Genomic DNA, 13,449 nt, shown 5'->3' with positions numbered 1-13,449 from the left:
TCCTTAGACCAGGACTCCTACCCACCTGTTTTCCAGGAGTCCCCAGAAATGATCAAAAGAGGCTCTGCATTTTATCTGGCCCTGAAAACCTCCATATAAGGTACTTTCCTGACTAACCCCTTGTCAGTCTTAAACTGTAATATCACATAGGAGGCTGCCATATACTGAGTCAGACCATTGGTCCATCTAGCTCAGTGTTGTCTTCACAGACTGGCAGCGGCTTCTCCAAGGTTGCAAACAGGAGTCTTTCCCAGCCCTATCTTGGAGATGCTGCCAAGGAGGGAACTTGGGACCTTCTGCATGCAAGTATCCTATCCTGATGCTCTTCCCAGAGCGGCCCAATTTGTTGATGGGAGTTGTAGTCCAGCAGCAGCAGCAGGAGGGTCAAAGGTATGCAGTCCTGCCTACGAAGCCGAGGATGTTGCCGCCTGGGCTGGTACCCAGTCCTGTCCGGCTTCCATCCTCTCCGCACTGACTGGCAGGTACTTGGAAGGACTTTTGCTGCTTCCCTAAATTAGCCCCTCAGAGCTCACGATGTGCTCCTTTTGGTTTTTCAGACGGCTGGAAGCCCTAATTAACCTAATCTGTCTGTGCACTCAGATGCCGCCGAAACAGTTTTAAATAGAGAGCGAGTGAGAGAGATAATCTGCTTCCCTGCGGCTTCGGCGCTTGAGTGCTGCCTAACTGGGGCTAATTGGTCCTTTTCTGGCATCCAAGACTGCCGCAGAATGTTCAGAGGAGATCCATCACACCACAGAGCCCTGCCAAATGACGGGCGGAGAGGACGCCCACCCTTATTAACCTATGGAATTCTCTGCCACAGGATCTGGTGATGGCCACCGGCTTGGATGGCTTGAAAAGGGGCTCAGACAAAGTCATGGCGGACAGGTCTATCAAGGGCTACTAGTCTGGGGGCTAGAGGCCTCCTCCAGCCTCAGAGGCAAGATGCCTCTCATAGGAACATAGGAAGCTGCCCATATACCGAGTCAGACCATGGGTCCGTCTTGCTCAGTATTTTCTGCCCAGTCTGGCAGCAGCATCTGCAACGTTGCAAGCACGAGTCTCTCTCAGCCCTATCTTGGAGATCCTGCCTGCAACCTTGGAGAAGCCGCTGCCAGTCTGGGCAGACAATATTGAGCTAGATGGACCAAGGGTCTGACTCAGTATATGGCAGCTTCTTATGTTGGAGGAGGAGTCTCCTCCGCTGGTCTTGTGGTAGCAAGAAGGAATTGCCCCCTTTGCTAAGCAGGACCCACCCTGGTTTGCATTTGAATGGGGGACTACGTTATGGGAGATTATGGGAGTTGTAGTCCACCACATCTGGTGATTGGCTGTCTGGGACCAACTTCCATCAGCTGTTTTCCGTAGCGTGTGAAACAGTCCTTAGGACAAAGCTGAACCCCGTTCCGTCTCTTTGCAAGAACTGAATAAAATGGGAGCCCAAAATAGCAAAGACAAGAGAAAAAGGGGCCAACAGACAAGATTTTAGAAAGCCAGCCATAAAAATGCTTTAATAAGTCACATTGTAGTACAAACAGTTAGAAACAGAATGCAAAGCTCTCCCATCAAATGGTATCCTCGGTACCATAGAAAATATTACGACGACGTTTAGAGTACAGGAATTATAGTTCTCATTGTCAGTGCTGCATTTTTTATATATTTACGTTTTTCCCAATATAGAAAACAGATCTCGGGGGGGGGGACACTTTAGATGTCCTCGCTACAGTCCTTTTGGTCTCTCAGAAGGGGAAACGCAAGCCATAAAGACGTCTCTCCCCCTGACCGAGTAGGTGAAGATCTTATACGCACTGATCTCCCCTTTTTACCACGGGTCTGAAAAATCAAGGGGGGAAATATAAGACACACAAGAGGATGATTAGTTTCAGAAAACTCAGCGGGGAGGGGCACACGTAGAGGTCATTCACACAATCAAAAACGGGGGTGATTCCCACGATTGCCTTGGGCAGGCAGGAAGAGTACGGGTAGAAATCGGCTTTTCACTTACCTTCCCCACACAGGCACCCCGCATTCCCCTCCCTCCAACGGGTGCTCTATGCGCCCATCTCTGTGATTCCCGGTAGCCGGGTTAAGGGTACAAGAGCACCCTTAACCTTGGCTAAAAGCCGGGGTTATTAAAGAGGTGAGGCAAGGAGGAAAACATGGGTAGAAGTGATTTTGCGGAAGCAAGGTAGGAGGGAAACATGGGTAGAAGTTATTTTGCGGAAGCAAGGTAGGAGGAAAACCTGGGTAGAAGTGATTGTGTGCAAGCTACGTAGGAGGGAATCATGGGTAGAAGTGGTGTTGCAGAAGCAAGGTAGGAGGAAAAACTGGGTAGAAGTAATTGTGTGGAAACAAGGTAGGAGGGAAACCTGGGTAGAAGTGATTGTGTGGAAGCAAGGTAGGAGGGAAACCTGGGTAGAAGTGATTTTGTGGAAGCAAGGTAGGAGGGAAACATGGGTAGAAGTGATTGTGTGGAAGCAAGGTAGGAGGGAAACCTGGGTAGAAGTGATTGTGTGGAAGCAAGGTAGGAAGGAAACCTGGGTAGAAGTGATTTTGCCGAAGCCAGGTAGGAGGAAAACCTGGGTAGAAGTGATTTTGCAGAAGCAAGGTAGGAGGAAAAGCTGGGTAGAAGTGATTGTGTGGAAGCAAGATAGGAAAAAAACCTGGGTAGCTTTTCCTCCTATCTTGCTTCCACACAAGCACATCTACCCCAAATCTTCCTCCTATCTTGCTTCCACACAATCATTTCTACCCAGGTTTTCCTCTTACCTTGCTTCCACACAACCTAAAATGGGGAGCGCCCACAGCTCCAAACCTGAGTCGAACGCAGTTTTTGATTGTGTGGATGACCTCACAGAATTCCCTCCCTGCCCCCTGCATACACTCTTCTGCTTTGGGATACTGCAAAATCCTCCTTTGGAATTCTGCAACATTCTGCAATGTGGAGGAAATATGGCCAAGTTCGAATGCGGATTTTGAGAAGGAATGGGAAACCCCTGAGACACGACCCTTAATTTCCAGCTCGCTGGGGCTGCAAGAAGTCGCCTGGCTCGTCTGTTTCATGGGCACAGAACAGAACACACAACGTTCTTTCTCCCCCTGGCTCAGACATACTCTCTAGCTGTGGAGGGCTGTGATTGCCGGTAATACTGCTGGCCTCTTTCCTCTGGTTTGGGGCAGGAACAGGAGAGAAAGGATCCTCCCAGAAGGATCAGGCTAGCCGCTGACCATCCCACGAACAAAGCGGGTCCAAATTCAAACCTACGGAAAACAAGGAAGGTGACATTTGTGCAAGCCGGGCACTTGCTGTTTCAAGGGGTGTGCGCGCTGAGCAAAAAGAATCGGACAGCTCTCTCCCCAAGGTCTGCTCCAGGACAAGCAGAACTCTGCAGCCCGCGGACATAAAGGCAAAGAGGGATTCAGGACACTGAAGCCGAGTCTTGATTAACAACTATCTTCTAACAAGGACAAGATTTCCAGTGGATAATAAGGCAGGACCAGAAGGCCTCAGGGTGAGAGTGGTCATGGGAGAGAATGGCAGGTTAGAGGGTTGGACTAGGACCAGGGAGAGATGAGTCCCCATTCAGCCACGAAACGCATTGGGTTCATTTTCGCGATCAAAAACAGGGTGTGGTTTCTAGTTGAAAAATACAATCCAGGTTTTATGCATTGGGCATTACAACTATTTGATGTAAACGATTGACGTAGACTGTAAGCTTACTGCTCACTTGACAAGTTCATTGCATAAAGCCTCTGGCCAGGTTACTAAGATAGCTGAAGTCTCTGGCCTTTAATTGCTGACTGCAGAAAAGCTGTCAGCTAAATGGTGGCTGGAAATCTTTGGGCTTAAACACAGCTCTTCTGCAGCTTAGTGGAAGAATGCGTGCTTTGCATGTAGAAGGTTCCAGGTTCAATTCTTGGTGCCACCTCCAGGTAGGATGGATGCGTGGCAGCCGTTTGCGTGGTGGTGCTGACCACGCAAATGGCCGTGTGGTGTGTGCACTGAGGCCAGAATGGCGATCAGGACGCTTGGAACGTTCTGACTCAGAATGGGGTCGCTCCGTCCCGAGCTCGGAACGGCCTTGTATTTGTTCCGAGCTTGGAACCGGCCCCTCAGAACACTCGGGACGTCCTATTTCGAGTCGGAACGTTCCAAGTTCATAATGTTCTGCACTTGTTGGGCGGGGGGGGGGATCTGGATTCTTTTATTCCAGAAAAAGAATTCCAGTGCAATGTTTTCTGGAAAATTCACATCTGATTCTAACCAGCCTCCGGATAGGTTCCTTAGCTCATCTGCCCCCATTCCCAATAAGTCCAGATCTGTCTTCACCTGGCATTAACTGGCGTGTTGGGATTGAAGAATTCATACGTCACCCTTGCTGCATACCATGAGACAGCTGTCACTGCACACAGACCTGGAAACACAGAGCAAAGCCCAAATGATCTAGCTTTCTAACATGGTTCACGTTAAGGCAGGCCTGCTCAACTTTGCCCCCCCCCCCGCCCACCGACGTTTTTGGACTACAACTCCCATAATCCCCAGCCACAGGGGCCAATAGCCAGGGATTATGGGAGTTGTAGGCCAACATCTGCAGGAGGGCCCAAGTGTTAAGCTATAGTAATGGTCTTGCGGTAGCAAGCATGACTTGTCCCCTTAGCTAAGCAGGGTCCGCCCTGGTTGCATATGAATGGGAGACTAGAAGTGTGAACAGCACTGTAAGATATTACCCCGCTTAGGGGATGGAGCTGCTCTGGGAAGAGCAGAAGGTTCCAGGTCCCCTCCGTGGCTTCTCCAAGAGAGGGCTGAGAGAGATTCCTGCGTACAACCTTGGAGAAGCCGCTGCCAGTCTGTGAAGACAATCCTGAGCTAGATAGACCAAGGGTCTGACTCAGTATATGGCAGCTTCCTATCTCCCTATGTTCTTTGCTACTTTATCTCAGAAGGCCCAAAGTGGTCCACAAGACAGCCACGAAAACTAACTAAACAGTCTAGGAAGCCACAGTTCTGAAGCACGAAGACACCTTCCATCAATTATAACTAGACAGCCATCCGTTAAATGGACCCAGGCAAAATCTCGCAGCGCACGCCACGGTCCAGATGGCGCTCCGTCGGGGAGAATTATAAGACACCATCCAGAGCAAAGGAATCCGATTTCCAGCTTACCAGCGAGCAGAAAGAAAACACCTCCCAGGACAGCGATCCAGCTTTTCACCACCGGATTCTCATCCCCAATTTTGGTGCATTTCATCCCGATCACACTGACGACGACACCCACAAAGCCCAGCAGGATACACACCACCATGAGCGCCCGGGAGGTCTGGATGTGAACTGGAAAGGAAAGCTCGTCATTATAAGGTCCAAGGGGAAAGGAAGTTGGGGATGGAGGACCCGCGGCTAAGTGGCAGAGTCTATCTGCTTAGCAGGCAGAAGGTCCCCGGTTCAATCCCTGGCAGCATCTCCAGGTAGGGCTGGGAAAGACTCCTCCCTGAAACCTTGGACAGCTGCTGCCAGTCTGTGTAGACAATACTGAGCTAGATGGACAAAGGCTCTGACTCAGAGGGCAGCTGCAGATGTTCATCATGAGCATCCGTAGCTCAGTGGCAGAGGATCTGCTATGCCCGCAGAAGGTCCCAGGTTCAATCCCTGGCAGCATCTCCAGGTACAGCGGAGAGACTCCTGCCTGAAACGAGCAGAAAAAGCCGCTGCCAGTCAGTGTAGACAAGACTGAGCTAGATGCACCTAGCGTCTGACTCAGTATAAGACAGCTTCCTAGGCACATGAGCCTGTCAAAGGGGTCTTTGATAGCAAAGGACTCTGGCAGCATGCATAACACATTCTCCCTCTCTCTCTCTCCTGCAATGTCTGTAATGCTCTGCTTTGGAATTAATTTTTAACAGTGTTTCGTGTGGGTTGGGATTTTGTTTTTTTATTTGTTTGTTTCGTTTTGCTTTGAGGAGTGATTGACTCCATTCACTGACAGCTATGCAAAGGGTTTTTCCACCCATGAAACGGCTCTCCAGTACATAGGTAAAGGGCTCTAGAAGAGCCGTTCGACAGCGGAACTGCCTGCCTCATGAAGTTTCCTGAGAAAATCTTCCCAGGAGGTTTTCAAAGAGAAGCTGGACAGCCCTCTGACAGGGAGGCTTTGGCAGATTCCTGCACCAAGCAGGGGGTTGGTCTAGATGACCTTGAAGGTCTCTTCCAACATAAACGTCCTGTGATGCCATGAACTACAGAAAACTAAGGATACGATAGCGGTCTCCAAATATCTGAAAGGCTACCGTGCAGAAGAAGGGGAAACTTGTTCCCTGTTGCTTCTGAGGGAGCCTAGCGTTGCAATGGCAAGGAAGCAGATTCAGCCTAGACATTAGGAGGAATTCCCTAACTGCAAGAGCCGTTCACCAGTGGAACCGCCTGACTCATGCGGTGGTGGACTCTCCTTTGCTGTGGGTTCCCAAACAGAGGCTGGCAGATTCCTGCACCAAGCAGGGGGGTGGACTGGAAGACCCTTCCAACGGTAAAAAGCCTGTGCTTCTATGCTTTATTTTTATTATTATTATTATTAGTAGTAGTAGTAGTAATAATTTAATTTATATACCGCCTGACTCCAAAGGTTCTAGGCAGTTCACAACATTAACATGTTGGTGACATTAACATGCAACGAATGTACACCACACTTTCCAGAGCCGTGCCGACAAGTCTGTGCCCCAAGGAGTTTACAATCTAACTTTCCACACAAGCAGGGAGCCAATAGCAGGAGGGGAGATGGACAGAGGGGAGGGTGAAGGGAGGGTGAAAGGAGAAGTGTCCCATTCATTGGCCCCTTGCTTAGGTGCCGTTTCAATAGAGAAAAACCACCCTAAGCTACTATAGCAGGCATTTCTCTCTCCTCCCCGAGTAACCAGAGAATCCACACCCAACACTGAGGAACCAGAGAATCCCCAGCTAACAGAGGTTTGGACTGGCAGGTCATATGGACACTGCAGCATAGGAAGCTGCCTTATACCGAGTCGGACCCTTGGCCAGTAGCGTCTACACTGACTGGCAGCAGCTCTCTGTTTTCAGTCCATCGCAGCCCTGCCTGGCCCTGTATTCTTCCAGGGACAGCGCCTCCTCTTCGCTATGGTTGATCCTGATGAACACAGGAAGCTGCCTACTGAGTCCGGCCCGCGCTCCAGCTAGCCGAGTGTTCCTTGCACGGACTGGCAGCACAAAAGAGACCCAAGGGCTGAACCGGGAATCTTCTGCAGAGGAAGCTGAGCTACAGCCCCCTCCCCATCAGACGCGACCCCCAAACACACACACACCCCTCGCGCGCCCTTCGCCTTTCCCCCAGCCCGGCTCCCTCCTTCCCACCCCGCGCGCCGCTGCCGGCCCGGGACGCACCGTCGAGGGAGAGCAGCGACTCGTGGAGCTTGCACTGCACCTGCCCGGTGCTCTGCGAGGCGCAGCTCATCCACAGGCCCTCGTAGAGCCCCACGGCCGTGATGATGGCGTCGCCGGCGTAGGAGCTCTGCTTCCACTGAGGCAGCGCGGTCGCGCAGATGGCGCCCACCCAGCCGGCCAGCGCCAGGAAGTAGCCCACCAGCTGCAGCCCCGCGCTGGCCATGGGCCTGGAGGGCGGAGAGGGGAGCCGGCGCGGGCGGGCAGCAGGGGCAGCGCGGAGGGGAGCCGGCGCGGGCGGGCAGGCGCAACAGCAGCAGCAGCAGCAGCAGGCTGGCCTCTGGGACGGGGCGAGCGAGCGATGCCAGAGGCCGCCGCCCCCGCGCGGAAGGCAGGGCCCGGCCGCTGCTGTTGGAGGCTCCGGCGGCCGCTTCTGCCCGCCCTGCCTCCCACCCGCCCGGCGCGGAGCGGGAGGAGCCCTCGCTGGCTCTCCAGCCCTCCAGGCAAGGCGGCCTGCCCTCTCCCGCCCCCTCCTCTTCCTCTCTCTGGCGGCGGGGGCCCCTCTAGGGCCTCGGATCGGGGCCGCGCGGGGCACATAGGGACCGTCCGACCGCTGCCCGACGGGCAGGTGGCTGGCAGGTGTCGAGAGAGAATGCCTTTAAAACTAACCAGGATGACAATGAACGTCCTTTTGCGCTTTTTCTGTTTCCTGGCACTTAAGAGCTCTTGCTAGAGGTCAGAACGAACCACTCGCCGTGAAGTTCTCCGTCCCATCCATCAACTGATCAGCAACAACAACTACAACAAATATCCATCATCATCATCATCATCATCATCATCATCCCAGTGGTCATTGGCGCCCTCGGTGCAGTTCCAAAAGACCTTGGAGAGCACCTCAACCCCATCGGGGCCACAGAAATCACCATCAGCCAATTACAAAAAGCAGCTTTACTGGGAACAGCCTATATTCTGCGACGATATCTATAACAATACAATTCAGCCCTCCCAGATCCTTGGGAAGGACTCGATGTCTGGATAAAACAAACCAGTCAATAACACCTGTCTGACTGTGTAAACAAGATATTATTATTATTATTATTATTATTATTATTATTATTATTATTATTATTATTCAATTTCTATACCGCCCTTCCAAAAATGGCTCAGGGCGGTTTACAAAGCGAAATAACAAATAAGATGGCTCCCTGTCCCCAAAGGGCTCACATTCTAAAAAGAAACACTGGATAGACACCAGCAACAGTCACTGGAGGTACGGTATTGGCGGTGGAGAGGGCCACTTACTCTCCCCCTGCTAAGTAAAGAGAATCACCATGTTAAAAGGTGCCTCTTTGCCCAGTTAGCAGGGGTTTCCAAAGCGTTTTACATAGAGAATTCATTGATCGATTAGATAGAGCCCTGTCCCCAAAGGGCTCGCAATCTGAAAAGAAACATACAGTAGATACCAGAATTAATTAATTAACTACCCACAGCGAATATGTATCTACCGCATTTCAACAAAAGTTTCCAAAGCAGTTTACATAGCAAATTGATTGACTGACTGATTGATTGATTGAATGAATGATTAGATGGTTCCCTGTCCCCAAAGGGCTCACAATCTAAAATGAAACATAATATAGACACCAGCAACATCACTGGAGGGGTGCTGTGCTAGGGCTGGATAGGGCCAGTTGCTCCCCACCCACCCACCCCGAGAAAAATAAGAGAATCACCACATTAAAAGGGTGCCTCTTTGCCCAGTTAGCAGCCTTATATTAAACAACAACAACGATACCATTGTTATAGCAGGGAATGTAAGAAGCTGCTTGATCCTGAGTCAGACCCTTGGTCCATCTAGCTCAGAATTGTCAGCTCTGACTGGCAGCCTCCCCAAGGCGCCTCAGCACCTTCCCCAACCTACCTGGAGAGGCTGCCAGGGGTTGATTCAGGACCGCTGGCTTAAAGATGCTCCTGACGCACCTGGGAAGCTGCCCACTGAGTCAGACCCATGGTTCAGCTAGCTGAGCATTGTTTGTTTGTTTGTCAAATTTGTATACCGCACCAAACTTTCATCTCTGGGCAGTTTTGTTGACATCCTTGACACTGACAGGCAGTACCCAGCCAGAGTTTCGGGCCCAGTCAGTAGAGACAATACTGAGAGCTGGTCTGGTGGCAGCAAGCATGACTTGTCCCCTTCGCTAAGCAGGGTCTTCCCTGGTTGCATCTGAATGGGAGACTCGAAGTGTGAGCACTGGAAGAGATTCCCCTCAGGGGATGGAGCCGCTCTGGGAGGAGCAGAAGGTTCCAAGTTCCCTCCCTGGCAGCAGCATCTCCAAGACAGGGCTGAGAGAGACTCCTGCCTGCAACCTTGGAGAAGCCGCTGCCAGTCTGTGAAGACAATACTGAGCTAGATGGACCAATGGTCTGACTCCGTATATGGCAGCTTCCTGTGTTCCTAGGTAACATCTGGGGGGAATGGGGCCTCAGTTCAGTGGCTGAGCGTCTGCTTTTCTGGCAGATGAAGGACCCAGGATGAATCCCCAGCCTGTCTAAGGTAGGTCTGGGAAAGACACCTGTGTGGGATTGTAGCTCAGTGGTAGTGTGTATGCAGAAGGTCCCAGGTTCAATCCCTGACAGCATCTCCAGCTCGGGCTGGGAAAGACGCCTGGCTGAAACCTTGGAGAGCTGCTGCTGGTCAGTGTCGCCAATACTGAGCAAGGTGGACGGTGGTCTGACTCAGCAGACGGCAGCTGAAGTAAGTATGCCTCTTTAAAAAGGCATGCCGGTGAAGAACCCTGAGGGACCACACTCCCTTCAAGACTGCGGGTACCTACGTGGGTGCAACTTGCCTTGACCCGACTAATGCAGATTCGGTTTGCGAGAACGTGCCCCAGATCCGGCTTGGGGTCAGCTTTTTCAGGCCCACGGGACGACCTTGGACTGGCTTGGGGTTTCCAAAACAGAAGGTGGACAACATGCCTCTCCTGGCAGGATCAGGCCCCACTCCGAGCCCAGGAGGGGATTTGCAAGGGGTTGACCTCCCCCCCCCCCTCGGTGGCTTCCATCCCTGCCTTTGTCTCCCAAGCGCGCCTGAGCTGCATGCTAATGAGAGTAACCTTTCCCTCTCCCTCCAAGGCCCGCTTTGTGCCCGGAGCTCGTAGGGGTGCTTGGTATTTGCGCTGGAATCTGGGTAGGCAGAGTTTATAAACAAGAAACTTCATTGACAAGAGCTGGTGGGGAGTGCAGAGTTTCCTGCTGTTTAAATCTATCCCGTGTGTGTGTGTGTGTGTGTGTCTGTGTCTGTGTGTGTGTGTACTTTTTTATTTTTATTTCTCTGCTTTTTCCATCTTCCCGCAGACAGACTGTATCACAGCACAGAGGGGGTCCTGGACGGGGGCCAGGATCCCCACGGCGCCTGGCGTGTCCCTGCCAAAGGCAGTTCTCCAACGGCTCGGCCAGTCTGGAAACAATCGGAGAACAGGGCTCATGGGAAGCCGCTGCCGGTTGAGTCCGACCGCTGGCCGGTCATGGCCGCTCACCCCTGCCTGGAGCCTTGCAGAGCCGCTGCCAGTCAGTGGAGACAATCCTGAGCTAGGTGGGCCAAGGGTCTGACTTGGTATAAGGCAGCTTCCTAGATTCCAGTGTTCTTATAAATTCCTGCCTGTAACTCTGGAGAGCTGCTGCTGGTCAGTGTAGACAATCCTGAGTTGGGTGGACTAAGGATCTGACTCAGTTTGGCAGCATTCTATATTCCCATGTTCCTAAGAACTCCTGCCTGTAACCTTGGAGAGCCGCCGCCAGCCAGTGTAGATAATTTATTTATGTATTTATTTTATTGTTGCATTTATATACCGCCTTTACATAGGAACATAGGAAACTGCCATAAACTGAGTCAGACCATTGGTCTATCTAGCTCAGTATTGTCTTCACAGACTGGCAGCGGCTTCTCCAAGGTTGCAGGCAGGAATCTCTCTCTCAGCCCTATCTTGGAGAAGCCAGGGAGGGAACTTGAAACTTTTTGCTCTTCCCAGAGCGGTTCCATCCCCTGAGGGGAATATCTTGCAGTGCGCACACATCAAGTCTCCCATTCATATGCAACCAGGGCAGACCCTGCTTAGCTATGGGGAACAAGTTTGCTTGCTACCACAAGACCAGCTCTCCTCCCTTTCATTAAAAACAATCACAAGGCGGTTTGCAAAAGTTAAAAAAAACCATACAATAATATGACAATAAAAGTCTTAAGCGAAAAATATAAAAACAAACCAAATTTAAAATCTATACAATACAAGCATAAAAAACGATACACAGATCAAATAATACTGAACTAGGTAGTCCAAGGGCCTGACCCGGTTTGGCAGCATCCTATATTCCTATGTTCCTAAGAACCCCTGCCTTAAACCTGGGAGAACTGTCCGCTGCCAGTCAGTGTAGACAATTCTGAGCTAGAGGGACCATGGTTCTGACTCAGTTTCCGGTTTATGTCCCTATGACTGGATAGAGCCTCCATATATTCACAGGCAGTATCTATGCACATATGGGACGTCTTGATGCTACAAGAGCTGGTCTCCTCTCATGAGCACATAAGGTGAAACTAAAAAGGTCTAACGCTCTTCAAGAGTGCGTGAGCGGATTGCTAATGAGTGGGAGAGAGTTAAACATTTCTAGCTCCGTGTGGGGAGGCCCCAGGCAGAGGGGGGCAGCACCCAGAGAGGAACCATTGATTCCTAATGGCCCTGGGGCTATGGGGAAGTGCAGGGAAGAGACTGTGCATGCCCCACACCTAATGCATGCATGTGCTTTGGCTCAGTCCGTGTCGAAACGGGTACGGCTGAATCGTACTGCTGCTGAATCGGAGCAACCTAACTCAAGGCTCAGAGCAGCCTTCTCGACCGAGAACGGAGAGAACAACGTTTGGACTTCTTTGTTTTAGAGGGGGGAGGGATGGAGAGAAAGCTTTGATCGGAGGAGCGCTGGTCTTGTGGTAGCAAGCATGAATATTCCCCTAAGCAGGGACTGTCCTGGTTTGCATTTGAATGGGAGACTACACGGGTATAAGAGATTCCCCTTAGGGGATGGGGCCACTCTGGAAAGAGCTGATGACTCCAAGTTCCCTCCCAGGCATCTCCAAGATAAGGCTGAGAGAAATAACAAACAAACAAACAAACAAACAAACAAACAAACAAACAAATAAATAAAGTAGTGGTGGTGGTGGTGATATTATTGATGAACAACTCTATCTGTTAGCTGCCCCATAACAAATGCTTCTCTGGGCGGCTTACTGTACAACACAACGTTAAAACATGAGATAAAAACATATGACACATTAAATAATAACAGACCAAGTGGTGCGGGGGGGGCACAAAATACAACACAAAACCATTTGAAAGATGTAAAAGATATTTTAAATTTAAATTTATTTATTTATTTTTAAGATCAGTTAAAATCAGATCAAAACTGTAAAGGCCTGCATGAACAAAAAGGTCTTTACCTGGCTTCTAAAAGAACAAAGTGATGAGGCCAGGCAAATCTCACTGGGAAGGCTGTTCCCTAAACAGGGTGCAGTCACCGAAAAGGCCCTCTCCCTAGCAGCCTCACCTCATTTGGCATGGAGGTACTCAGAGGAGGTCCTCCGAAAAAGATCTTAAGGTTAGGACATAGGGGGCAAGGAGCTCTCTCAAATAACCTGCTCCCAAGCCATTTAGGGCTTTAAAGGTTAACACTAGCACTTTGAACTGAGCCCAGAAACAGACCGGATGTAACCTCGGAGAAACTCCTGCATGCTTGAAGAAGACTGCTGCTGCCAGTCAGTGTAGGCAGTACTGAGCTAGAGGGACCAAGGGTCTGACTCAGTGTGTGGCAGCTCCCCGTGTTCCTGTGATATGTGATTCAGTCTTCGGCTCTGTTAACAGAAGCACCATGTCCAGGTCATGAGAAGAAATCCTTCTGCTCTGTTGTGCGCCAAGAACAGTGAGTCCAGTTCCGGGACCCACGTTTGAAGAAGGATGTGGATGAACAGGAACTGGTTCAAGGGAGGGTGATCAAGATGGGTGAAGGGCCTTCTCATTTTC

General features: G+C 50.9%; 1 protein-coding gene across 1 annotated transcript; it reads right to left on the bottom strand.

The window, feature by feature from the left end:
• Nucleotides 1-1,483: 1,483 nt before the first annotated feature.
• CLDN19 (claudin 19) lies at nt 1,484-8,004 on the bottom strand. Its single transcript, XM_053280832.1, has 5 exons — nt 7,388-8,004; nt 5,165-5,329; nt 4,331-4,415; nt 3,115-3,261; nt 1,484-1,833 (listed from the first exon to the last, which is right to left on the bottom strand). The coding sequence occupies exons 1-5, from the start codon at nt 7,608-7,610 to the stop codon at nt 1,800-1,802; spliced, it is 654 nt and encodes a 217-aa protein (XP_053136807.1). The 5' UTR covers nt 7,611-8,004; the 3' UTR covers nt 1,484-1,799.
• Between the last annotated feature and the right edge of the window lie 5,445 nt (nt 8,005-13,449).

The sequence above is a fragment of the Hemicordylus capensis genome, chromosome 16, assembly GCF_027244095.1.
Source record: "Hemicordylus capensis ecotype Gifberg chromosome 16, rHemCap1.1.pri, whole genome shotgun sequence".
NCBI classification, from domain to species: Eukaryota; Metazoa; Chordata; class Lepidosauria; order Squamata; family Cordylidae; genus Hemicordylus; species Hemicordylus capensis.
This window is presented reverse-complemented; position numbering and strand designations above follow the sequence as displayed.